Here is a 27,893-nt window from a genome sequence, read left to right as displayed (position 1 = left end):
TTGTTTTTACCTCAACCCACAATTTTTCTTACTTTTACCTTTACAATTCGCTCCCTTACTCCCTGGGGGGGTGGAGTGAGAGACCATCTGTGCTTGGCTGCAGCCAAAGGAGTGAAACTGCCACAACTCCCAAGGTATAAGGGACAAATGGTGGCTGTGTTGTCCTCCAGGCTCAGACAGGCTGAGGAGGAACAAAGCAGAGCAGAAAAGCCAAGGTTAGTTACCAGAGGACAGGTCAAGAGCTGCCTCTCCTCCCTCTGCCCATCCTCCTTGTCACCACGGTTCTTGTTTGGGTTTTTTTTTTGCTTTCTTAATTACTTTGGAATCTAGATAATAATAATCTCTCATCAAATCCTGCAGAACAAGTTGAACGTCAGGTTTTTCAAACCGTTCTAATAAAGCAGATGGTATCACAAGCCTGTAAATCTCCTCCCAACTTCAATGCCTCTAAACACTGACAGATTATCCATTAATGGGCAGATTAATCCTGAACAGCAAAAACAGTGGGAAGGAAAATACCGGCTTTTGTCTCCGTAAGAGGGAAAATGAACACGCTAATATGTACAACTCACAGGAGAGGGGCAGCTACATCCATTATGAGCACACGGAGCAACTGGCAGTGCCCAGAGGGCTGGAAGACATGTGAAGCTGCTGAGCACAAGGTGATGGCTTCTTCCAGCTGCCCAGTGCCTGGCTGGGACCAGGAAATGAAAAATAACTTTATGGTGGAAGGGGCAGGGCTGACTGTCCTGATGCTGGAGTCTACTTCCCAAACAGGCCAGGTTATTGTTGGGGTTTCTGATTATTTCTTATTATCTCTTGTGAAGAAAGGTTGAGGGAGCTGGGCTTGTTTAGCTTGGAGAAGAGAAGACTCTGGGGAGACCTCATTGTGGCCTTCCAGTACCTGAAGGGAGCTTAGAAACAAGGAGGGAGAGGGACTTTTGACGTGGGCAGGGAGTGATAGGACAAGGGGAAATGGTTTTAAACTAAAAGAGGGGAGGTTTAGGTGGGATATTAGAAGGAATTTTTTTCAGAGGGTGGTGAAGCACTGGCCCAGGTTGCCCAGAGAAGCTGTGGCTGCTCCTCCCTGGAAGTGTTCAAGGCCAGGTTGGATGAGGCTTTGAACAACCTGGTCTAGTGGAAGGTGTCCCTGCTGCTGGCAGGGGGGTTGGGACTGGATGAGCTTTAAGGTCCCTTCCAACCCAAACCAGTCTGAGATTCTACAATTTCCCTTCCCTTCCCTTTCCTTTCCCACCCCAGCCTTCCCACAGACCCTCTCCATACCAAGAGCTATTTTGCTGATGTCCATTTTGGCCAACTCCTCTTTGTCAGTCTCAATGGCAGCAAATGCCACTTCACTGGACATTGTGCAGCCAAGGAAAGGATTTTCGGTCTTCTATGTTGCAAGTGGTGGCCCCACCAGCACAACATCCCCTCCCCAATGCCATCCCCTCCCCAATGCCATCCCCTCCCCAATGCCATCCTCTCCTCTCCCCGCTGCTGATTTGCTTGGCAGGTGTGAAATATTAATTGCCTCACATGGGAGCTTGGCTCAGTGTCTGTCGCGTTTGACTGAAATATCATTCTCTGTTGCAAATATAATTACTGGGGGTCTGGATTTTAAAAATAGCCTCTCGCCTGTCTGTTAATTAGGAGTCATGCTTTGCTACACAACGAGATATTTTGGTTAATTATAAAAGAGAAAAGGACAAATTTGTCACGTCTTTTGTTTTCGTTCCGCCGTGTCTCCTGGTGACAGCAGAGCCGAGCCGTGATGGACTGCTCAGCCGACAGCACCAGATGCTCCCCCCCAGAATGGGGAGGGGGTCAGCACTGCCTGGGATCTCACACTGCTCTGTGCTCCCCCCCTTCCCTCACCACAGGCAAGTTTAAACAAAGGAAAGCAAATTTCAGCCAAAACCTAGATCTTCACCCAAAATGTTTCACCCAATCAAGTGTTTAAGGACTGGTGAAGTCATAAAATCTGCCAGAAGTGCTGAGCTGAGGCATTCTGGGCTGTAGCTCCAGCATCCAGCTGACCCTCTCCTGGGTCTCTGGAGAAAAGGAGAAGGAGAAAAAGGAGAAGGAGAAAAGGAGTGGGAGAAGGAGGAGGAGAAGGAGAAAGAAAGGGAGAAGGAGAAGGAGAAGGAGAAGGAGAAGGAGAAGGAGAAGGAGAAGGAGAAGGAGAAGGAGAAGGAGAAGGAGAAGGAGAAGGAGAAGGAGAAGGAGAAGGAGAAGGAGAAGGAGAAGGAGGAGAAGGAGGGAGGAGAAAGAAGGAAGAGAAAGAAGGAGAAGGAGATGTGAAGGAGCCTCAGCCAGCTCTTGTCCATGGAGCTGGGCAGCAGCAAGAAACCAAAAGGAGAGAGAAGGGAAACCAGAGAGGTGGTGACAGTTTATTTCTTTACCTGGTATTCAGGTGAATAAGGGACACCACCTGGTCAGCACGGCGCCATGGATTCCCTCTTCCTTTCCCAATGCAGTTTTCAGTTCCCTGCGTATAAAAGCTCAGCAGTAATACTTTGCACGAAGATGCATTGATAGAATGTTTCATAATTATTTATGTAATTATCCAGCATTTCAAAGAACCCATGATAATGGCTTAAATTGATGTATTAAACAGGCATAATAATTATTCCAACAATATTGAATGCTGTTCTGTCAAATAATCATTTAATATATATAAAGAAAGCTTTCAGAAATAGCACCATAATTCAAGATGCTACCAGATTAATGACACAAATATTCCATATCCTTTTCCTGCAGACAGACAGAACTTTGTATATTGAAAATTAAATATGTTTGTATGGAGCATATATGGAATTATCATACATCAAAACCAGTAAGAAACAACAGAAGAGGGAGAGAAAACAAAAAAAGGCACTTCTTTAGGCTAGAATAATTGTGCAAGAATTACATTGCTTCAGAAATTTCTCCAGGTAACAAATAATGAGGAATAGAAAATGTTGTCTTTAAAACAACAGCCTGGATAGTGGCTCCAAATCCATCCCAAGCCAGGTCTATATTGTCCTCCCAGTCTTAGTCTTCCCCCAATATTAGCTACTGGGGAGGGGGGGGAATAATAATAAAATAATAAATAAATAAATAAACCTAAACCTACTAATAATAATAAGTTCCAATATAGCGTAGGAAGATCCCATTAAATGAACTGCAGTAAAGCTGTGCTTGCCTCCTCCTTCTGCTGATACTTCAGTAACACACAGAAGAGTGGCACAAATTTTATAACCTGGTGACGAAGATTAAAAAATAAAGCCCAATAAAAATCCTTGTGAATTATTGAAACTGTAGCTCATTATAATGGAAGAAATGAGCCTTTATTTTCAGTGAGTGACATGGGAGTAGAAAAATGGCAGGATAATGATGCTCAGGCAGAACAATTATTTCATTGTGATAGAGAAGCGTAAAGTTTATCACTTTGATTACTACCCTGATATTTTTTTTTTTGTGCACCCAGTTCAGAGACAATAAATCATGAGGGTTCCTCATGCTCCAGCTCTGCTGCTGGAACCTGCTCAGACGCAGAAGCTGATCTGCTGGGGTGGGTGTTTGATGCTCCATCCCATTGCTGCATCCTCAGCCCTACACCCTCTGCCCTTTTCTGCCTAAAACACTGAATTTGTAGCAGCCCCTCTTCCTCATTTAGCAATACCGAGCTTTGGAACAAAAATTATGAGCTCAGACAAAAGGCAAGCTCAGGATTTACAAAGGTCCCACCCTTGGACATGTCTAAGCTGAGGGTGTGATGCTGTTGTTAAGGATCAAAACCAGCTGCTAGCTGCCTAAGGCAGAGCAAGAAGGGGAATTTGGTTTTTTTTTTTCCCATGATTGTAGGAAAATAGACAACAAAAAACTTGCAACAGGCACAATCCTTCTGCCCAGACCCCTGACAAGCACATCTTCCAGGAGGGACCTACCCCATGGCCATCACCCAGGGGACGGGAGGCTTCACGGAGAGCAGGGAGCTGGCTACCACTGCTGTTTGCACTGGTGCTCCTGCTCTCCTTTGGGCACCTTTGTGTGACACTTTGCCCATAAACCATGTCACTGTGATGCACTGTGTGAGAGTGACATAACTTTTATCAAGGGGAAATTTAAGGCTTTAAGTGCCTTTAAAACGCTGGCATCACTCACTGAATGCGCTAGCTCTTTTTGAATATTACACCCATTATATGTAATTCTTTTTCCTCTTGGAGAAATATTAGCATGTACTTTTCTCCTCGTCAATCACTTTTTTTTTGACCTTTGCATCATCATCCGTCTTTAAAAGGGTCACATTTCTTCTGATGGCTCTGCCTTCCAGAGCCTCTGCTAACACCACCACACTGGAAAGAAGATTCTTGTACATTTATACAGCGTGTTCCCTCCAGGGAATTCAAGCTGTTCCAAACTCAATACTCACTCACTAGAGGAAAGCAGCCACGGCCAGGGTGGAGATGAGCTGAATGATCCACGTGCACATGAGGAGCTTCTGCTGAAACTATCCCATCCCTGGAACAACTCACTGCTGCTGTGGGTGACTATCGCAGCATCGTGGCCATAGTCCTGTCTCCAGAGAGCTTCAGAGCAGCTGGGCAACTGAAAGGACTGAGCCAAATCTGTAGAGCATTTTGAGGTAAGGACCACACCACACACCCTCTAAACTAGGCCATTGAGTTTGTAAATTCTGTTTAGGTTGGCCATGAGGAAAAGGTTCTTGAGGCAGAGGGTGGTGGAGCACTGGAACAGGCTCCCCAGGGAGGTGCTGATGGCACCAAGCCTGACAAGATTCCAGCAGCATTTGGCCAAGGCCCTCAGGGACATGGTGTGAATGTTGGGATTGTCCTGTGCAGGGACAGGAGTTGGACTCCATGGTCCTTGTGGGTCCCTTCCAACTCATAACATTCTATGGTTCTATGATTATTTTTTTTCACTTCTTTTTCAACGAGGCAATAACCCTACAGCTCAGAACCAGAAAAACACAGAGCTCTGGCCCAGCCCCCAGTTTGGCATTACAAATAGGAGAAGCTTTTTCGATACTTTTAAGACCAGACCATTTACAATCCACAGCCTCTACCTACAGATTGAGATTTGTTGTTGTTGTTGTTTACCATTTGCCCTGCTACACAGCTACAAATCAGTGTCCTAGATCACAACTGTCCTGCAAAGCCAAGGCCACCTCAGATAATGAGCCAGGTGAGTCCCCTTGTTCTGGAGTTCATCACTGACACCCTCTTAACTGCAGAGCAAGGGTTGCATTTCATTGTCTGCACATGAGGGGTCAAAAAAGTGTTCAAGACATAAAGAGTGAAAAGCTGAAGCAGATGAGACACAGAAAAGGGCTTCACAAATAAAGGTCTGACTGCACTTCCCACCTACGGCTAATCCTGAGCAATCTGCTCTTGCCTTATGTCCCTCTGATCCCCCCAAAGCCTGGCCAGTGCTTCATTTCTGCCCCACCTCAGAAGTGATCTGCAGTGCTGTGGGAACTGCTTCAGGAGCTGTGCATCCAGGCAAAAAAAATACCTGGAAAAGCCACTTGCTGGCAGCCCCTCGCATGGCTCCTGCTCCGAGTCTGAGCTCACCCCAGCCTGTGGGGATGAACCTTCCCCTTTGCTTTGATAAAACTCTTTTGTGTGTCTGTGTGTGCGTGTTTGGTGGCTCCTGCTTTGGTTTTGGGGTTATAACTGTGATAACAGATGCTGGAGGAGAGAAGTTTCGGTCCTGGACCTCTTGTTCTGCTCATGACTGCCTGTGTGAGCTGCCACTCGCACCCCAAAGCTGCTGTTAATGAGCCTCGTGCAGCAGCCAGGATCAATTAATGCTCAAGCACCTTGGCTCAGTCTTGGTAAGTGCAAAACCATTAAAGTTCTTAATGTTAAAGCAAAAATAAGTGGAGAGCAAACCCTGGCATGATCCTCCACCACGGGGCAGCCACAACAAACACGTGTCATCTGTGTTTCCAGCTCGACTCCCTTCTTCCCCCCAGTATCCTGCACCCCACGCCCCATCCCAACCATCTGCAATATTTCAGATGGTTTATTCGTGGCACACGTGGTGAGAAGGAAATTAAAAGCCCGACTGTATGTAAATGGGAACCTGTGCAAATGTGCTCAGGAGCTCTGGGGAAGGAGCAGCTGCCATTTGCCAAGCCAACCAGAAAATTAAAAAGATTGTTTTACGAACACGCAGAAGGTGTGTGCGTGTGTGCACACGTGTGTGCAGGGGTGACCCCAGCTTCGGGCAGAGCTGTGGGTCCCCTCCACACCTCGTGGGGTGGGACCACAGGCCAGGAAGGATTTGCAGACACTTGGTTCTCAAATAGTTTATACCAATTTATGCCCAGATCGCTTTTATCTGGGGAGCAATGAAAGGCAATCGAGGGGGACGTGATCTGCAGCTTTGAGCTGGTAATAAGGCAGTTGAAAGTCTCCTTCCCTTCCAGGTCAGTACTTTGCAGAAGGTCAGGGATCCAGCTGTACGTTTAACCCCCTTTTGAAGTGAGGAGGACACCCGTGTTTCCAGGGCTCAGCAGAGATGGGAAAACTCAACCCACTTCAGAACCACTCAGGCATCCCACGCCAAAGATGCACAGGAGATGCTCTTGGTGGAGACCTGTCCTGCAGCTGAGCTGAGCTCACCAAAGGTACCACAGCTGCAGAGAAGTGACTCGTGTCTGTGTGACCACGGTCAGGAACTGCACCAGCATCTCCAAAGACTGGGATGAAGCAGATGCCAGGGAAATGCCTGGAAGCAGTGCCCGGGACGGGCTGGCCCAGAGCAGCTGTAAGGCACGTTCCCAGAGGCTCTCCAGGGATCTTCTCACATTCTTCACCCATCAGGCCTGAATCTATTTCTTGCTGTGAGTTAGAAGAATTCACTCGTACACTCTAATTTAATGAGGTGTCTTAAATGTGGGTTTAATCACAGCATTAAGGTAACGGTCACTGCATTCAAACCGGGGACTGCAAACAGCTTTCCTGAGCAGACAGCTCTGCTGCATCCTCATTAATCCAAAAATCATATCCATATTAATCACCCCACAGATTATTACTCAACCCATATCCATTGCCAACCTGCTTATCCGGCCAGCTCCTCGCTGCTCCTCTGAGGATGGAGAAGGAGATTCTGCCTTATTTCAGAGGTGCGTCCTCAGGAGTGAGCTCCCTGCTTAACAGCTCTGTATCACGAGGCAGCTGATTTATTTCTGTGTGTAAATGAGGTATTTGTTTGAGATCTGCAATTTGTACAGCGCCCAGACCACTCTGGATGCATTTCCTACAGCCTTGCCGTGCCGGCTGCTCCGGCTCCTGCTCCAGCATGAGAAATGCTGCTCTCGTGTGCCAGACAGGGAATTACAGCATCTCCAGGTGATTTCGCTCAGCTGGGGTGACTTATCTTCTAGAAGCACTCATATCTTCTATATATCTGTAGCAGGAGAGGTGAAGCCCACCCATTAGCATGGTAGGAGCTGCTGGCCAGGATCATTATTTTACTGCCAGCTTCGCAGCCTGTGGAGCTCATAACGCTGCTGGAAGCATCGGACCATCCTCGTGCTCCTACCTGTGCAGGTAGAAAGGCCAGACCACGCACAGAGCAATCCTTGGAGTTCTCTCCCAAAGTGTATTTGAGCATTTCTGGTGCTTGATCTGTTTGTTTTGGTGTGTTTGTTCTGTGTGACTTGCCTTGAGCCACTTCCCTCCTGGGCAGGGTGCTGGCACTCTGACCTGTGCTTGTCAAAGGCTAAAATGGTATTTGAGCACATATCAAATATGCATGAGGTCTGTGACCCAGGCTGTAAACTCCTGTACAGCCTGAGGCAATGCCTTTGTGGTGAGCTCAGAGAGATTGCAGGTTCCCACTGCAAAAAATATCAAATGAACGTCAAAAGAATGTTTTAAAAAAACGCGTGTGAGAGCAACTCCCCCCCTGAGATCATCCCAACGCTTCCCTTTGTGAAAGCTGAACATGGCAAAAAAAAAACCCTAAACCACCAACTTTTAAGCATTTATATCTTGTCCTCAAAGCTCAGCCTAATTGAGTGCTAACAAAAGAGAAAATGCTTTTTCCTCTCCCCCGGCAGCCGCAGGGGCTGGAGCAGAATGACAATGTGGCCGTGCAGAGCCAGCCAGCTCCACGCATCCACGCAGCCATCCCGGCATTCCCAGGCCTCTGCACCAAGGGTGCCTGTGTCCAGAGCCCCGGCACCCAGCGGGGACTTGGCTAATGAATGTATTAGTCCTGCTGTTTCTGCAGTGCCTTTCATCTGAGGCTCTCGAAATGGAATTAAATCTCCCAACGTAAGGGGTGGGAAGAAGCTCCATTCGGGTTTTCGGAGGGGAAGAAGGCAGCAGGTTGCTCACATGGTGAGGCAGCAGCAAAGCTGGGAGTGAACCACAGCAAAGAAGAATTCTCTCCACCACAGGAGTAAATGGAGCCTGTTTATTGCTTTGAATCACCAGGGGGTTGTGGCATCTCCAGCTTTTGTGTCTATGGAGCTGGAGGTCCCCGGTACTGAGCTCTTTGTGCCATCGTGGCCCTTCAAAGGTTCCATGGCTCCTGGTGAGGGCTGAGCAAAGCAATCATGGAAAAGGGTAATTTTCAAATTATGATGATCATTGCTGATTTTGTTTAAAATGGGCTACAAAGCAGAAACCCCATGGTTTGTGTTTCATCCTGCCCAGAGAGCCGCCTGCTCCGCAACAGAGATGCTGTGAGATAAACTTGAAGCACCGAGGAAGGACCATGCACGGCCCCATGTGGACCCAGTTACGGAGCTCCAAGATTTGCTTTGAAATAAGTCTTACCAAAAATAAATAAATATTTACCAGGGAAAGAACGGGACCTATTTATAATCTGATTCCTGGTGCTCAGGCCATAGACAAACCTATTTCCAGAAGCAATAAGGGCGAAATGGCAGTCATAAAACTCCAGTAATCAAATGTGAAAAGAACAGCCCAATTCATTAACACCCAGACAAGCTGATAGAGACATTCTTAATTATCAAATATTACCATGGAGTTAATTTTTACCTGAGTTGTTCAAGCCTGGCCATCCTCCTTCCCTTTTCTCAGACATTTTGCCACAGGGCAGCATTGAACATTTGTAATTAGATTCCTTCCCTGGAGTTAATTATCAAGTGACAGTAAAGCCTGAGCAGTTTCTATTTTGCTAAGTATTATTTAGAACAGAAAACAAACCCTTTGTTTTGGCATCAATATTTGTAATTTTAAGTTTAACATGAACCCTGGGGTATACTCTTGATATAAATAGATATAGACACATTCACGTTGTGTTATGCTGTACATCTATTTTATATTGTGTTATAATACTTCCATGTTATTTTACATACACTTACCTGCACAAATATATCTGTACACTGAAGCAGATACAAGATTTCTCTTCTGGAAGATCTCTGAATTCATTAGCTCCTTTTCACCCTGTTGATGTCAGGTCAGTAGCCCCCCAGTAGCAACACCAGAACCTGGCCGCTCCAGATTGACCCGGCACTTGGGGAAATGTGAGGGGTCCTGAGCATCCCGTGAAACAATCCTGGATTAGGGAGGAGAGGTTTTAACATGGTGATTAGTGATGGAATTTTTTGCACATCACATTTTAAGCAATCAAGTCTCCAATCAACACTAAACTAAAGTTCCATTACAAATGTGTGAGTTGACCATTTCCACGTAACAAAACCACACACACTTATTGCAATAAAAAGCAAGAGATTTGTGCTGCTCTCATTGCCAGTTTAAAACAACTGTCTGATTACATGCAATTATATGTCACCCTCTAGCTAAGTGTTCACAGAGGAGAAAAAGATGCTGGAATTTAAACAGGTCAATATTAATACCACGATTGTATTTGATAATTGAACATGTCACCTCCATTAGCTCACCCTGATAACCAGGCTTGAAAAGCCAGCAGCAGGATGTCTAAAAACCTTCCCTCTATTTACAGAGTGATGGTGATTAGTAAACACGGGGGCAACCCTGTGTATTCAGAAGGTGAAATAAAAGCCAGCCAAGGAGGGGATGGCAGGTGGGGAGCACAGACAAAGCTAAAATGGGGGGATGGAGGATAAACTCAAAGATATTTCCAAGGGAAACAGCCCCAGGGGGTCTGCAGAGCTGTGGGACCCCCACTCAGCACTGTAAGAGTCACCTTTCAGAGGGACCTTTGCTGGGACCCACCACCTTACCCAAGAAAGGGCCAAACCTGCTGCTTTAGTGATGCTCCCAAAGCGCATCTTTGTGCCTCTCCGCTCTTCTGCACTGGACATGGAAAATGATGGAGGGATCTCGACCATCTGTGTTTTATATCACCTTTATCAAGCATCACTTGACCTTGTCAGTGCCTATAAAGCCCTGCAAAGTGCAGGCCAGATAAAATGTAATTTTTAATTTAGTATACTTATTATATTAAATACATTAACAAGGGGCAGATGAATACAAATGACCCCTGGTCAATGCTGTCGATTCACATTGAAATTTCTTTCACCTGTGCTGAGCTGAAGGAGTCAATAACCTCTCAAAGGTTACACACGGCATGGAAATGCCTCCAGCATCCCCACTGTGACGCAGCAGTCACGAGCAATTGGGCACAGAGATCACCATCTCCAGAGGTCCCCTGTAAAATACCATACCCTGCTCCTCCAGCCTTGAGGAAAGCTCTGGGAACCTCAGTTCAGTTCATATTTTTATTCTCAGTATAAATTTAGACTAACCCAAGGCACAAGTGAAAAACCATCATCTCCTCTTTTATTCCCTAACTCTATAAATCATGTAAAAATTTACTCAATATTGGGTTGACACACTCCAGTTCAGCACTGGAATGGTTACAGGACCACCGACATCCCAGCTAAGAGAGCCCATGGGATCGATCTGCCCAGGTTAAAATCTACTGGTTTAAAGTGGGAGATGGCAGGATGTGGCCCAGCTGCCTTCCTAAGGTTCATGTCAAGCTTTGCTCTCAATTTGAGGAAAATAAGACAAAATGACCTGCCTGAGGAGCAGACCTGACATGATTTATTTGCATTAATTTCAAAGAGGAGTCGCTCCCCGTCACCCTATTAGCACTACACTCAACCAAGCAGACTCAGTGTCAAATGTCTGTATAAAACCCACATCTCAGGGCAGCACTGAACTCCCTGCTGTGATCCACAGTGGGCCATGCCTTCCCCTTCTGGGTTAGATTTATCCTTTTTAGTACCTAATTTAGACAGAAAAAAAAAACCCCTAAGATCCTTCAGAAAAAGCAGTAAGACCTCTTGTTCTAGATCCCCGTGTTTCTTTTTTAATGCTTCCTTAAGGGTCTCCATTTTTCTGTCACTTACCATCATCCAGAGTCATTTTGGGCTGTTAGAGAAAGTTCATTGCTGTAATTGCAACCATATTGGTCATTAACGTTGACAGACAGCTGCTGAAGAAGTCACTTGCCGATTCCTACTACTCAGCAGATGCCTCTCGGCGTTTGTTAAGTGTGAGCTTGGATTTATGAAATGGAAGCAAATGCATTTTACCTTAAGGACTGGGAATTTCAAAGAGGGGAAAACACACAAAAAAAACCTCACCAGGTCTTTTAGTTGTAAACAGCATTTGCCTGCTCCTTCCTCAAGAGTGGAAGTGCCTGTCGTGGCCTGCAGCGTCGTGGCTGAGGGATGCTCCTCGGAGAGACAGCCCAGCCCTTCAGCCTCTTTTTCTGAGATGATGAATGAGCAACATCTGATGAGACATTTCTGAGCTTGAGGCCATTTAGTGACGATGCTCAAGAAAAGCAGAGAGGCCAGCAAGGACGGCAGCAGCCTCTGTGGGAAAGGAGCTTGTAGAGCAGCATCACTCAGTCCCACAGAGCCACCCAGTATCATCTACCACGCTTTGCTTCCCATTTACTACTGGAAAAATCTTCCCTGCTGCAAAGGCAGAAGTTGGTTTCCAAAGTTTGGAGACCAGAGGCAAACCCAGAGCCCCCTCCAGTCCAGCTGCACCCCCGAGTTCACTGAACAGGGGCTACCCATTTATTGCTGCTGTGGTTCAGTATTTCTCACCAAGATACTCAGCTTATCCAATAAATACCACACAGCACATGTTAGAAAATAAGGACCCACTCAAGAGGGCTTTTTTTTTAACCAGTAAACTTTATTTATATATAACAACAGTACAAAGTGAGTCCTTGGCTTGCAAAATAGGAGTGTTTCATATTTACAATAGGTACACAATAATATATTAGAATAATAACAAAACCCCCCTTTTTTTTTTTTCCTTGGAACATTTTTAAATACTTAAACTTTCTTACATTTTTTTTCCACAACACTTGTAAAAACAACAAAAAACAGACAATCATCTTAAAAAAAAATATATAATACAGAACTCCAGTGTGTCAAGTATAACGGGGAGGGGAGGAGCCAGAGAACGATAGGGTGGAATGGGTACGGACACAAATCAATTCATTATTCCTGCTCACACACAAATCCCCTAAAACTGGCATGTGTTTATTTTAAGGAGGGGAGCAGAAGAAATCAGACTCTGTTCCACAGCTGATACCTCTACATTCTGTGACATTTTGGGGGGACTCCTGAAGTTTCAGTACCTGGACATTCCCTTCCCTTTGCTGCTTCCCACCACTTCTCCTAACAGCCCCCAAGGTGCCATTAACACAGGAACACTCATCAATAAGAGCAGGACATTTTCCTGCAGTAGCTTCCAAAGCCATGAAATAAAGTGGCAAAATCAGCTCACCACCTCATTTACTTTCTGGTGGTTCCTCTTGCAGATGCACCTTTCTGCTGCCTGGTCCATGAGATGGAAACAGCTGATAGAGAAGCTGTTGGATAAACTTCCAAGTTTATTTGAAATCGAGGTATTAAAAATAAAAAATCTCCAAGGAAAGGCCATACAGGAGATCTTGTGTTTGATCTGGCAGCCTCAGGAGGCCCAGAGAGTTTGGGATATTGTCCATGCAACTGGATGGACCCTGCAGGGCTGTTGAGCGTTTTTCTCAGGCGCTGCAGGAATGTCTATTTTTTTCAGCATTATATTCCGCTTTTACAAAGAAAGGACAGGAACGGGTAACACGGGGACAAACAGGGATCTGAAAGAACAAAGCACACAGACACTGCCATGCTCACAGCACGGCCAAGACACCTTCACCTGCCTTGAGCTGCTCCCGGTGCCAGCGCAGCAGCCGCAGCATCGGAGCAGACGTCCAGCCAAGACCAGAAGCTGCTTTTCCAGCACGGGAGCAGCTGGTCTCTGCAGCCTCAAGCTGCCCCGTTGCCTTCACCTCCCCACCTCCTGCATCCAGCCAAGCACCCCAGGCTGCAGGCATGTCCCTGAAACCTGGAGTTTTTGGCCAGGAACCAGGAAGGCAACAGGTACCACCCACAGCTGAGGATTTTTCATAGTGAACAGAGGCTTTGGATAAAGCCTTCCAGGTGGCAAAAAATCAGTTCAGACTCCCATCCTCTTCCCCTTCCAAACCAATCTGACCAACCTAAATTCAAATTGCACATTCAGGGTTACTCAGCTCCACAGATCCTGAAGAGCAGCTCCTTCACAGCACACACTGGCACCTCTTACTCCAATTATTTCCTCACCAAATGTCTAATTTAAAAAAAAATAAAAGCATCCTATAACCACATGGGTGCTGGGTGGCCTCGTAGCTGTCACCAGTGCTTTGCCTTCAGCCTCTGACCCACAATCCTGGTGGCCTCAGGCAAAGGCTGGGATGATGCAGGAGTTTTCACTGAAGACATGTTCACTAACCAGACGGGACTGCTCACCGAGCTCTACACAACTATGTACAATGTCACAGCTCCCTGCGTTACTGGCTTGTGGTTTATGGTACAAATGCAGTTCTGAAATTGGATGGCTGAAGCTCCGTGGCCTTTTAATGCATCTTTGATGACAGTTATTTATCCTTCTCTAAACGTTTTTTTTTAAATTCTCTCCAGGGTACAGTCACTCGTGAGCTTTCCCTGATGTCCCAGCTTATTCAAGTCACTCTATTTTAGTTTTATTTTGTTTGGTGAGCTGAGTCCCCCTGGCAAGTGAGCTCTGCCAGTGCTGGAAACTGGATGGAGAAGAGCCAGTGACAGGCAAGGATGGGGCTGGGCTGCTGCTCAAGGCATGGGCTGGGCCAGGAGCATCCCGGGGACCACGCTGGGAGCTGCTCTGCCCTTTGCCAACCTGCTACCCTAGGGACAGGGCGAAGGGAATGGGCAGCTTGGTGCTCCTCATCCTCACTGACTGCTTGGGACTTCTGGAAATGAGACCTTGTTTCTAGGTCATGCCCACTAGAGGAAGGAAGTGCTCCAACCCTTTCCATTCAGACTTACACGACTCCCACCGCAATGCTCGGAGTCATCAGCGTGCAGGAACGTAACCCCAGAGCTTTAAGTCCTCTTGCTTTTGTCCTCCACACGCCCACCCAAAACTATTTTTCTACATGTTGACATTTTTGGTGAAGTTCAGTAGAAATTAGGAGAGAGAACTTAGGTGGGGATGGGCCATTAGGATTTTAAGACAGTGTGTTGAAGGCACTGCTGTGATGAAGGTCTCTGTTGGCATCACGTCGAGCAGCTGCACTTGCCATCCTCGCTGTGTCACCACACTGAGACCCTGTGGGAAGGCACCACCGTCGGGCATGGACACATCCAACCTCCTTTGGGGACAAACCTCCTTGGCACACGCACTGCCTGGGATGCTGCTCACCGTGGCAGCTGTTTTGTTTCTCAGCACTGGTTCCCATGATGGGTTTTCTTGCAGCTGCGGAGTGGTCCATGGGCTCCAGCACTTTGGCCGTGCTGATCTCCCCTGCTTCCCCTTTAAACATAAATTCATCTTTTATGGCAAAGTGTGGACCACTTGATGTCCACATCCTCTGTACTTTGGTGGGCTGCAGCGTTGTGGTGCTCCACAGCAGGGCTCATGCGGAGACAAGCTTGCCTATCAGTTACACTCTTGTATATGGGTTTTTAATAAAGGCTTTCAATGTGGAGAAGTGTTTGATTAGCACCTTGCTCCCCCTTGGAGTGGGTGCTTTGATAGCTCAGGAGCAGAAGATTAAATGGAATTATTTAAGCAGTTGATACCAAGCAGAGAGATTCCAGAAAATGACGTCTCCCACTTTGATGTCGAAATACCTGAAACGAAGTGAACTGGAGAAATCAAAACACCAACCGGCCTTGCAGGAGGAAGGGGCCAACGAGAAGGATGTGAAATTGTTTCATCTAAGGCAAAGTCACTGCCCCTCTCCTGACCAAACCTCAAGTCCAGTTTGCTGCAAGTGCAAAGAAAATGCCATTTTGAGATCTGAGGCTTCCTCTTCCCAAAGGAGTCATGGAAAAGTCGGATGCAAACAAGGCAAGAGATTACAAGCGCTTTGCCCCAAGCGGATGTGTTGCTTCGTTCCATATAATTGCCTCTGAAGATCCATAATTCATGTCAACCACCACGAGCAGACACTTGGCAGACTATTTCTAGGCCACCCCTTCCAGCCAGCATCCTGCTGTTCCCTGCGCCATCCTCCTAATGCCTTTGCAGGTGATGGAAGAAGAGATGTTTCTGCTGCTTCCCTTGGAAATCAGTCAGCAGTGTAATCACTTACTGGTTTGCAAAGTGCTCCTTTTGCTTTCCCTTTCCTCCTCTCCTCAACTTCCTTCCACAGCACAGAAAATAAACTCCATCGTCCCCTTCTCTCCTTAGTGCTCTGGTGTATTCATGGAATACAGACCCCGTGCGTTTAACCACCTTGGACACGTTGGATTCTTTTAATCCTTGCTCACAAACCAATCTCTGCAATTATTTATCTATTTCCCCCTCGTCTTTACCTTCCAGGATAGTCCCAGTTAATGGGCCCTTCTCCAGGCTCCTGCCAGGGGAAGGGGAGAGGCTGCTAAGGGGCAAACCAGCTGTGGTGAAGAAAAGAGAAGAGAAGAAGGAGGAGACGGGTCACCAGCATCATTGACACCACTGCTGGGTCACTGCAGCACCCACACCCAGCACTGCCCACCAAAACCCTTGCCAGACAGCCCAGGGGATGCTTGGGGACCTCTGCCTTTGCTGAGAAAATACTGGAGAAGGGGGAATGACAAAACATTTGCTTATGGGGTGCTCCTGGCCAGAAGGCAGAGAGCAAGAGGAGGAAAGTAGGCTCCAAAGTGGTGACACAAAAGCCTTTCAAATAGACGTGAAGATGACAAGGACTTGACATGAGCTGTAGGGCAAGGACACACTCAGCAGCACCCAGGTGATGAAAAGCCAGGTCTTTGCTTTGGGCAGTATTCATATTTCCTGAATCCTGCAGAAATAGCTGTTCAGACTCATACTTGGAAGTGTTTGGAAACCATCTGGAGTGTTTTCTTTGGGTTCCAGAGTACCATAAGAATTTGGTGAACCATCTGAATATGAATACCCAAAACAACAACCATAACTAGAATATACATCTGGAAATCACTCACACAAGCTGCACCCTGGATCACTGGGAATAGCAGGATCAGAAACCAGTAAGAAAGGAGACCTGGAGGATTTTAGACCCTGACAAGCTGCAATCCCCTGTAACACCCCAGCAAGGAGCAGGGCAGGCTGGTGGCTGCTGCAACAACAGCTCGTTCTCCAGGCTTTAATAGGGCAGCCTGGACATTTGCACATTTTCTGTCTTTAAAATTAAATTCACTGTGCAGGAAAAGGATCCCTGGGAAGGGAACTCTCCTGATAATGGGCAGTACGAACCCGCTCTGCTTCTGCCAGCTCTCTCCGTGTCTCAGTAACCCCGAGCCCTCCAGGTACAAAGCTCAGGCTGTTGTAAATGTCAAGAACTTATTGCACAAGGTTGATCATTAGTATTTTTTTCCAGAGTATTAATAGGGCCCAGAGAAACTCACAAAAGTGGATTACCAAAAGGAAGTGGACTTAGCATGGCTCTTACTGAACGGTAATTAAACCAAGAAGTTTCCTGAGTATTTCTCTACGTGTTCTCCCCTCCCCTGTTGCTGCTTCCCCTTAGGACAGCGTCTCACAACCAACATCCAGCAGCTCTCCTGGTGCTCGGGGAGCCCACAGTGACCCCCCTCTGGGCAGGAACAGCGGAGGAGGGGGATGGAGATGAAAATGGATTTTCTTTTGACACACACTGGCTGCAAACTAAGGTCCCAGTCTGGCATGGCACTGCCTGAGCAGGGCTGAGCAGACACCATGAGATATTTTGCTGCCACTGCCAAGCTCACACAGTCAATACTCACATTTCCATCAGCCCTCATCGCCCCCTCCTCCCCACTGCAGCCTGCACAAATATCAGTATTTATTACAGAGAGAAATATTTACAGCGTTCCTTCCCCTCCTGGCACTCTACAAAAGGACACACAGAAGCTTTGGTGTCTTTGAAAGAAATAACACTGACAAACATTTGCTGGTCACTGGCCACAAGAAGACGTGTCATGGGGGCCAGTGAGGAACCGAATATCACAACGAGACGCCAAGACAGAGACAAGACGGCAGCGCTGGCCGGCCTGGGAGTGCTGGTTAAGGTTTCTCTTGCCTAGAACAAAGATTTCTTTCCCCTCCTCAGTGGAAATACAAGTCCTGTGCCTGACCCTGGGCAACACCGCGAACACTGGCAGAGAAACTCAACTCCAAGTCACACAGAAATACAATAAACAGCCCGTCTCGCTATGTCGAGTCTTTTCAAGTATCACTCAATGTAAACATGGGGAGTTCGTTGGGTTTTACTGCAAGAAATGAGAGGCAGCTGCCAGAAACCACCATCAAAACCCAACCAAGGAGGCTTCATCCCAGCCCTGCCCCAAGGGGAGAGGGCAGTGGCTGCTTCTGCTCACACCGTACCCACAAAAACCAGTAACACGCCAACCATACTGGGCATGATTGTGTTGGGCACGACTGGCACAACCATGGCTGGACACAACCATGACTGGACACGACCATGACCATGACTGGACACGACCATGACCACGGCTGGACACGACCATGACCATGGCTGGACATGACCATGCTGGGCACAACCAGCACAACCACACTGGGCACAACCGCAGCCACAGCACCATCGCCACAGCACCATCACCACAGCAGCACCCAGCAAGTTGGAATGGGGGTGGAAAAGGAAAAAACAGTTAAAAATCAGATCTTTCCTCATTCAACAGTAAATGGGATTTAAAAAATATATATATATATATTGACACTATATAAATACTAGATAAAGCTGGATTTCAAGACAGGTTGGATGAGCTGATGGTTTTGCAATTCAGGTAAAATTCCTTCTAGTGCCTATAAGTTATTCAGCCACTGAACTATTTTCTGGCTAAACTGCTATTTCCTTGTGTAAAAAGGTGTGGTGCAAACTTGTGCTCGTATTTTTTATAAGATCCCAAAACGAAGAAAATTTCGGTTTTCCAGACTTTCCAATTGGCGTAAGAGTCCGTTCACAGAATGCCTGAGCTGTGTCCCCGGGAGTCCCTCAAGGACAGGATTCAGAGCTGAACTTTGTTGCCAGGATTATCTCTGTGGCCTCTCTGGTTTTTGATTATTTTTTTTCCTTTTTTCTTTCCTTTTTTTAAAAAAAACCCCTTTAAATAGAGTTTTATTTTCTAATATACATCGAACAATTTTCATGCAAAGCAGCAGTCATGAAGACATCCAGACTTTCCAGGTTCCTTCTTTCCATGTATGCTTGAAAAAAAAATGACTTCTCTTGATTTGACTTTGATTGAGATACTTTGTCTTTTTCTCTTCCTGCCTTTTCAAACCAGATCCCATCTGATTTTGAACACAGTCAGTCCTTGGGCCAGTCTTTGCTTCCTCCAGAAGAGCCTCGGTGTTTATACGTGTCCAGCACCTTTCTTGCTTGTTCTCCTTCTTAATTCCCAAGAGTCCAGGCAATCCTCTGCCCTTTGCTGTCCGTGAGCACCACAACCTTTCTTCAGCTCTCAATAGACATGGCACCAATAAGTTGCTCTACTTTGTATGCCAGACGTTGCCTACGCGCCTGTTCATCCTGCTCCAAAGCCCCAATGAGCTGGTACCAAAAAAAATAGAGAAAAAAAAAACAAAAGAAAAGAGAAAGAAGTCAGAGAGGGGGTGGGAGAGGTGGGTGGGCAACAAGATGTGAGCAACTTGAAACGTGGATGCGTGAAACTTAAAATAAGGAATGGCAAAGCGAGGTGACGAGCGCTGCGCCGTGCCGCAGCCGCGCTCGCCCCTGCGTTACCCGCACAACAGCATCATTCCCACTCTCGTACCTCGGACTCCTCATTTCTCGTCTCATTTAGCACAAAAGTTATGAGATTTTTTTAAACCCTAACCAGAAAATAGCTGGGGTATTGTATCCCAAACGTATACATGCAATTAAATGACAAAAACCTTCCTTTTAACAGACATAATTGCAAAATAGGTTCTTCTTAGAGTGAAATGAAGGGGTGGAACAGATGGTGAGAACTTGGTTTCAAGTGATGCATTCATTAAAGGGGCTCACGCTGCCAGGGATTCTTTGCAAACAGGAGTCTGCATCACTGCAACACGGGATTTGTACCACGCTGTTCCCAAAAATCAGCAATGTTTCTGGGGAGCTTCACTGGGTCATGATGATTTTCTGCTGCATTTTAGGAGTGGGCAGCACTGGGTGTGTGCCAAGGCTGAGGAATCCAGTTGCTCCCACAATATTTTAGCTCTAAATCCTCCTGGGAAGTGTGCCACAGGGATGGCCAGGACCACAGGAAGTTTAGATTGGACTTGGGGAAGAATTTCTTTGCTGAAAGGGTTCTCAGGCATTGGAAGGGGTTGCCCAGGGCAGTGGTAGAGTCCCCATCCCTGGAGGGATTGAAGAGTCGTGTAGACACAGTGCTGAGGGACATGGGTTAGTCAGGGACTTGTCAGTGTTGGGTTCATGATTGGACTCGATGAGCTTAAAGGGCTTTTCCAATCAAGACCATTCTATGAAACAAGGAGTCCACCCAAACCAAGGAGAACCACTGCAGGAGTGGTGCAACCAACAGCCATGAACCATCAAGGACAAGGGAGGAGGAAGGAGCTCTGGGTGGTAGTGAGGGGGATCACTGCACAACCACCACCACACAGAAGCACAGCCCCTCTCCTATGCAGTGAGTGGCATCACCTTGGGGACACCTACCCCAGGGGACACCCACCCCAGGGGACACCCACCTCTTCGCTGTACTTGCTGACGTAGGAGTAGATCTCGTTGAGGGCGCTCAGCATGTTGAACTCGACGGCGTGCAGGCGCGACTGCTCGGCGAGGTAGGCGTTCATGTCCTGGTCGCTGATGGCGGGGAGCTTGGCAATGTCTGCGTAATACCTGTGGGAAGGAAGGGCTGTGAGAAAACACCAGGGCTCAAAACACCCCTCTTCTCCTTGGGATTTAAACGCAGCTCTGCAGGGAAGAGGACATCACTTTGCTTTATTTGCTTTTATATTTAGTCAAATGGGATCCTGGTCTGCAACAAGCTGCAAATAAGAACAGCGATGCTCGGCAGGGCTGAGCCATGCCACCAGCGTGCTGTGAGAGCCACCCGGCTGCATCATCAGCCACCAAGAGCAAAGCTGGAGGTCGGGCAGGACTGGAGCACTCTGGAAAATCCCACACCCACACACTGCGCTCACCTCTCCACCCAGCTCTTGTAGCTGGGGATGTCCTTGGCATACAGCAGCTTGTTCGAAGGGGAATCCTTGCCCAGGCGATGTTCTGAGGTGGAGCAGGAATCCATGAAGGTCTGTGCCACAACAGAGAGGCAGGCATCCGTGATGCTGCCTTTGTGGATATCAAACACAAACTGGGGGTTTTTGATGACGTTCACCCAGAATCGGAGAGGCAGGCTGCAGGGAAATCCAGAAACAAAACTAATTGTGACGACAAAGGCTAGGGAAGGACACTTGCTGCAGTTCGTGATCCCAAGCAGAATACAAACAGTGGGAAACAGCAATAATCTGAATGGGAGATGGGCCAGATCCATCAAACACCAGTTAGCCCAGTCCTGCCCAGATTGCTTCTGATGGGTCCCTCTATGCCTGGGCTGGACACCGCTTCCCTGTGCACGCTGGGGTCTGATCCTGCACAGAAAGGTGGAGGAGGTGAGAGCCTGGTGGGCAGCAGGTGCTGGAGCAGAACGAGCCATGCAGGGTTGGGTGGCACCAGCTGAGCAGCTCTGCCAGGAGCCCATTAAAGCCAGCTCGTTAGAGTGGGAGTCTGGCCCCCACGCTAATCAGCCGCTGCCCGGCCACTCGGCAGCCCATCGTCTGCGAGCGGTGCAGCAGGCATCAGAGGCTTTGTCCCCAAATCCCGAGGCCTTTGCAATCAAAGGGGAATTATTATTCCTTTTTTTCTTTGGATGTATAGCAGGATCAAAAAAACAGCTGCTGCTTTCCATTACCTTTCAAGTCTCAGCTCTCTCCATCCATCCAGCTATAGCTGCACCCAAGGCTTCAGCCTTAACTCCTGCTGTGCCGCAGGCAACCAGCTCGGGTACATCCCGGCAGTGCCAGCTCCCCTGACCCCACATCACCCAGCTTTGCTTTGACCCGCTCCAGTGACATAAGCCTTTTCCCATCTACCCCCCAAAATTCCCTTTTTGGAAATGCTGCAATCAACCAAAAGGCTCAGCAGAGCTCTTAGTTCAAAGACAATTTTCACCCTTCTCCCGAGCCCCTGTGCCCCTGGGCATTAGAAAGACCAGGGCTCGTGTGGTCTGAGCTGACTCTGCCAGTCAGAGCTTTCTTTTTTATTGCTTTAAGAAGTCTCATTTTTTGTGTGTGTGTGTGATTCTAGAGTCTTTATCCTAATAACTCCTCCTTCTAAGGCTTTCAATAAATTGTTTTTAGCTTCCCACAGCCTTAGCAGGGAATCCAGCTTTTGCAGCCGTGATGATTAGAGGCCTTTTAAACCACGAGAGACTCAGGGGAAAATACAAAGTCTTTAGAGAGCAACCATTTGTTGTGCTTTTTTTTTTCTTCCTCGCAGAGGTAAATTTCTAACCCACCAAGCTTTTAATCCTAAAATAACAGCAAAGGCAGAGACGCAAGAGCTCCTATTGTTTGGAGAAGGTTGAAGCTGGCTGCAGTCCATGCTGGTGGCACGTGGGGCTGGCTTCTGGCCCCCTCCTCCCACTGCCCAAATGTTCCTGCTAGCAACCAGCTCTGCAAACCCCACGATATCCAACGTCCAGGTGTGTGGATCTATGGCTGGAGGCCACTGCCCAGCTCCTACCCGGGTGGAGGACTGGGAAATGGCTGAGCTCGTGGTTTAACACTGTCCTGGGGTTTCAGCTCGTGTAGGACAGCATGAACCAGGATCAAACCCCTCTACCACATCTGCTGGGGTAGCAGCAGTGCTGGCTGAATAGCATGAGCATGGCTTTGTGGTACATCTCATGCTTTGGAGCTATGAGATTTGGCTGTTCCCAGTCATCCCAATGCTCTTATAGAATCATAGAATCCCAGACTGGTTTGGGTTGGAAAGGACCTTAAAGCTCATCCAGTTCCAACCCCCCTGCCAGCAGCAGGGACACCTTCCACTAGACCAGGTTGCTCAAAGCCTCATCCAACCTGGCCTTCAACACTTCCAGGGAGGAGCAGCCACAGCTTCTCTGGGCAACCTGGGCCAGTGTCTCACCACCCTCACACCAAATAATTTCTTCCTAATATCTAATCTAACCCTCCCCTCTTCCAGTTTGAAGCCATCACCCCTTGTTCTATCACTACCTGCCTTTGTAAAAAGTCCCTCCCCAGCTCCCGTCTCCGTTTTTCCCCAGGACACAGGGAATTGCTTGATACTCAGGTCTGTCCCCCTCTCCCACCCCCCTGTTCCATTCTTACCAATTGCTCTTCCACGTGTGCCTCACATCCATGTCGTGGATGCTGTGCTTATCTGCCTGCTCATCCAAGAAATCAAACATGTACTTGATGGCCAGGGGCAGCGCGCTGCCGCGGTGCACGGTGCTGAACAGCGTCTCAAACAAATCGTCCACAAATTTCTGCAGCGTACCCTAATAGCAGAAACAACCAAGAAGGTGAAGGGAGGGATGGGGACACGCTTGGTGAAGCAGCAGTGGCAGGAGGGGTCATCAGACAGTGTTACCAGCCCTTCAAAGTGCCACCACAGACCCCACAGGGATAACTAAGGTCGGGGTCCTTACGAGCACTGACTGCGCTGCCGGAGAACCCCGGGGGAACGCCCCAGCCTGCAGCTACTCACGGCTGCACTTCCTCTTTATTTCTAACCTGAAGCAATTTCTTTTGCTTTCAAAAGCAAGTCTGCATTATTTACAGTGATGAAAACACGGTGAGAGGCAGGAAAACTCTCTCCAGCCAGGGAAACCAGTTAAATATTTACAGGCGCTGCTGCGTCTCCAACTCTTTGTGTTTTAATACCGTGCAGAGGAATGAGGTATTGCAGCAATCACCTGGCAGCCTCAGGAAATCTGGGCTGTGTTTCTGTTGCTGCTCCAGGAGCCACCCAAGCCCAGGAAAGCTTGTCAGGGTCCAACCCTGCTCTGTGGGGGCTGAGCATCCTTAGGGACTGCACAGGACCCCCCGAAAGTGTGTCTAGAGGGACTCCCCTATCCATTTCCCAAGTGAATTTAGCACATGGCAGTTACCTTTGTAGCTAATAGCCTGGTCAGGTAGATCTCAGACACCATCTTACTGCCCCGGTCTCCTTCCTTCTGGTCTCCGTGGTCGTGGTTTTTGACCAAGTGCCAGACCTTGACCCCACTCTCCAGGTCGGGGGTGATCATGGGGGCCCGGGAGCGCAGGCTGTCGGGGCTGCCGGTGTAGCGGAAGGTGGAGTCTGGATGATGGGAAGAGAAGTTGGTCAGGCTCAAAGCAAACCCCTTTTTCATTTCCCTGTCTCTCCTCAGCGATGCCACCCTGCTCACTAACACCAGAATCAGCTATGTCATTTTTTAGGGATTAATGAAATGTAACACCAGCCAGGCGTTTGCCAAAGACACGTGTTGGTCTTGACTGAATAGAGTCCCTCAGACTCCAGCCTTTCTGTTCTCACACTCAGATGTGGGACTTTTCTGCTCCATTCACACCCTTTACTTATGTGAACTCAATAATTCAAGTCCACACAAGATCCCTCCATGAGTTCCAGCTCACACACATTAACCTTGGGCACCAAATCCTGCAGCACAGTCCCCATACCAGCATTTTGTAAATAATAACGAGCTGCCCAGCACAACCAGCACAAAGGGCAGAAGAAACTGCTCTTCTTGTTCTTGAGGTTTTTTGTTAGAGCAACAAGGGCTCAAGCTGAGCCTGAGGCCAGTCCTGTGTCCTGTCCCTGCCTCTGCCCTCCTCCTACAGGGAACGGGGAGCTCAAAGGGGAGCAGACAAAGGTTTTTCCCTTAATTACTCAGAAACCATGGAGGGATGTGGGATATAAGTTGTGGATGCCCCCTCCCTGGAAGTGTTGAAGGCCAGGTTGGATGAGGCTTTGAGCAACCTGGTCTAGTGGAAGGTGTCCCTGCTGATGGCAGGGGGGTTGGAACTGGATGATCTTTAAGGTCCCTTCCAACCCAAACCAGTCTGTGATTCTATGATATTTAACTTCCCAAAGAATGTGCCTCCCTGGATCCCATCCACAGTGTCTCCAAGCTGAGATCTGGGGCTGAACAGCACAACTGTGTGTTGTTGGGTTTTTCTTCTTCTCACCAAATCTCTTTGTTCTCTGGGAACCTCGTGCATTTTCACAAGTTCAGCCTCCGATTCGCAGCTCACCCTCCTCATCGAGAGTAAGGGGATCAATCATAAATCAGCCGAGGGAAATGCACGAGTCATTTCCAAACTCGCTAGATTTTCATCCCTGATTAAGGCTTAAATAAATGAGTCCTCCAACTGATATAATTAAGGAGACAGACAGGGGGACAGCTAGGGAAGCATCTAGTAATTCTATTTTTAAACATAGCTCTGTACTGATATATAAAGGGGGGGGAAGTAAATAAGTATCTCATTGAAATTCTGTCTGCACAATTAGAAGTATTAATCTTAACATGAGCAATGATAGTTCACGTGGGGAGTTTGCAAAAGCTTTTCCATCTGACATAGATCAACGAGCACTGAAGACTTGGGTTGTGTGACCCAGCCTTGGTTCTTCCATCACCCAAAGTACGGGAAGTGCTGGGCACTGGGGTGGATTACACCTCCCAGGGAGAAATGCTTTTTCTCCTGGCTTTTGCCTAAAGAATCTGCTGTGGACAGCTCCTCAGAACCCTTGCTTGAGGAAAAAAACCAACAAAAATGACATTATTTTGGAAGCTATAAATGAGAGAAGGAGAAGACGGGTTTGTCAGGAGACCTCCCGTTTGTAAAACACTCTGTAAAATGGAAGATAATGAAAGATCAGCACACTAGAGATTTTGCCACTGCTGCCTTTTATGGAAGTATATTATTACTATTAGTGTGGATTTAGTGTTATAAACGCACACCTGGCACCTCGCAGGCTCATTTACTGGGGCTGCAGTGTCTTCAGGGACCCCCTGTTCAGTGCCAAGCCCTGCTATTATGCAAATAGCCAATTCCCAGGTGTGCACAGCCGAGTTAAGATTGTCGTTACCCATTTGTGACCCATTAGCTAAGAATTCAGGATTCTCCACTTAGAGATGAAATAGATGAAGGAATCTGGTTTTTCCCTTGTGCAGCCCCATTTCCGTGCAGGGGACACAAAGCTGATTTCCCGCAGCGGGAGCCCCATGGGTGCTCTACAGCACCCATCCCTTCCCAGCCAAAAGCCTTTCCCTGGGCTTTTCCAAGACCCACATTTCCAAAGGCTGCTCATGTTGTGCTCGGTGTTTCCTTTTCCTTCATAGAATCATAGAATGGTTTGGATTGGAAGGGACCTTAAAGATCATCCAGTTCCAACTCCCCTGCTTCTCTTGGTCTTTTTGCTGTGGTGCTCACAGATGGAAAAGCTTTTGTAAAAAACCAGGAGCCAAGGACATTTTTCTGTTTGGCACATGAACACACTCTCATTTTGGCTGCTGTGCTGTGGTTCTCTGGGGGAGGCTGCTACATTTTCCCCACCTAATTCCCATAAGGTGTTGCCTCTCCTGCCACAAAGGCAGCTTCAATACCAGCCCCATGGAGATACGTTCTCACATAAAGCTGGAAGCTCAAGGATGGATCTAATCAGTGTCGTGCAGCAGGAGCAATGCCCAGTCACTGACTGTGAGCTCTTCCCTGGTCCTTAACTCTGCTTCTTACCGTATCTGCTAATAGACGTCCGGGATATGCTGGCAGAGGCAGGAATGTTGTAGGAGGAGGTCTGTTTGGGAACGAGAGCCACAACTGAGCGGTCTGATACCTGGGGAGGCAAAGGAAGAAGAGGAGAAGAAGAGGAGAAGAAGAGGAGAAGAAGAGGAGAAGAAGAGGAGAAGAAGAGGAGAAGAAGAGGAGAAGAAGAGGAGAAGAAGAGGAGAAGAAGAGGAGAAGAAGAGGAGAAGAAGAGGAGAAGAAGAGGAGAAGAAGAGGAGAAGAAGAGGAGAAGAAGAGGAGAAGAAGAGGAGAAGAAGAGGAGAAGAAGAGGAGAAGAAGAGGAGAAGAAGAGGAGAAGAAGAGGAGAAGAAGAGGAGAAGAAGAGAACGGAGCGGTCTGAGACCGGGGGAGGCAAGAGAAGAGGAAGAAAAGAAGAGGAGAAGAAGAGAAGAGGAGAAGAAGAAATCAGTGAGATCTGCTGTCCACACTGCCATCACCAGCTGGGCAGGAGGCTGTTGGCAGGGCAGGGGTCCCACCAGCACAGGGAGCAATCCTGGGCTGGCCAAGCTCTGAGCTGGGTCAGCAGCAGCTCTACAGGAAGGGACTGAAGGAAAGGAGTGATAAACCAAAAGATGTATTGAAGATGTTTTTGGTCGTTCTGATTTAAGATTACGTTTTAGCCAATAAAAATGAGAATTTCAAGAACTGTTGTGATCCAATTAAAGTAACAATGCAGAGGGAATAAAAGGGCTATAATAACGTTATGGACCATAAAACATTCCTATTAAACCGTTTTTTATTTTAGCATTTTTTAGGAACTTTAAAAGTCTGATTTACAGATGAGCAAGTCATAAAGCCATCTTTCAGGGTATTAAATTGTCAGTCTCTCTACTGCACCAGAGAAGGAATTAAGACGCTGAGAAGTCAAAGTATAAATGAGCATTACTACTAACAAGATTTTCTTATAGCAGATTTTTGTAGCCACGTTTAATTTTATCCTCCCTATAAATCTAGTAGTCACTGGAAGTTTTTAAACTTATTTCTCTTAATTAAGAATCTGTAGGTTTCCAGGGAATGGCATTGAGTGTCTTTTAATTTTGAACTCGTGGCCCGTGGTGCAGCACGGCAAAGGAGCAGAGAGTGGAGTCACCACATCTCATGGGCTGACAGACCCAGCCAATACGTTCTTTAGAGGACCTGTGTAAAAGAAATACCCCTTCATGCTGGAGAAATTGCTTTTGGGGTTAAGTCCTTGACAGGAGTCCTGCGAGGGACTCACCACAGTCCCTCTGCAAGGGGAAGCTCCAGTGATGTGGCTCCCCTGGCATCTCCCTGGACCATCAGCAAAGGGCTGGTGGTACCACGTCCACTGGTGACCAGTGCATGGTGATCTGCACCAGCATCAGGGCTTTGGGTTCCAGCCAAATGAAAGCTTTAATGCAAATGTGAGTTGTCATTATTATTGCTAGTGATAGTGGAAATAATAGTCACTTGTGTTTCACAGGACAGAAGTGAGATGCTTCTAAGCAAAACACTTCAAACATCTGTTATTTCTTCTCCTGCTCCTGCCTCACCTCAGCCAATTTATTAAGTCAACGGAAGAAATGATCAGTGGTGATATTATTTTCTCAGGCTGTTATTAGCTGCCACTTCAGCTCAGTTTCACCAGGGAGAAACCCGAGCGTG

The 27,893-nt window shown here is 47.5% G+C and overlaps 1 protein-coding gene across 1 annotated transcript in view; it reads right to left on the bottom strand.

Annotated features, from left to right (window-relative positions):
* Positions 1–18,592: 18,592 nt before the first annotated feature.
* Positions 18,593–27,893, bottom strand: part of LOC104528292 (plexin-A2) — a gene marked incomplete at its 5' end in the record, with an annotated part of 37,247 nt that continues 27,946 nt past the window's right edge. Inside the window, 6 exons of the mRNA XM_010172252.1 lie at positions 18,593–19,020; positions 20,163–20,313; positions 20,619–20,831; positions 22,827–22,996; positions 23,609–23,799; positions 26,217–26,316. Coding sequence (XP_010170554.1) covers positions 18,925–19,020; positions 20,163–20,313; positions 20,619–20,831; positions 22,827–22,996; positions 23,609–23,799; positions 26,217–26,316 — 921 coding nt within the window. The remainder of the gene's footprint in view (positions 19,021–20,162; positions 20,314–20,618; positions 20,832–22,826; positions 22,997–23,608; positions 23,800–26,216; positions 26,317–27,893) is intronic.

This window comes from Antrostomus carolinensis, unplaced genomic scaffold (genome assembly GCF_000700745.2).
Source record: "Antrostomus carolinensis isolate BGI_N321 unplaced genomic scaffold, ASM70074v2 scaffold24087, whole genome shotgun sequence".
In the NCBI taxonomy this organism is placed as follows: domain Eukaryota; kingdom Metazoa; phylum Chordata; class Aves; order Caprimulgiformes; family Caprimulgidae; genus Antrostomus; species Antrostomus carolinensis.
This window is presented reverse-complemented; position numbering and strand designations above follow the sequence as displayed.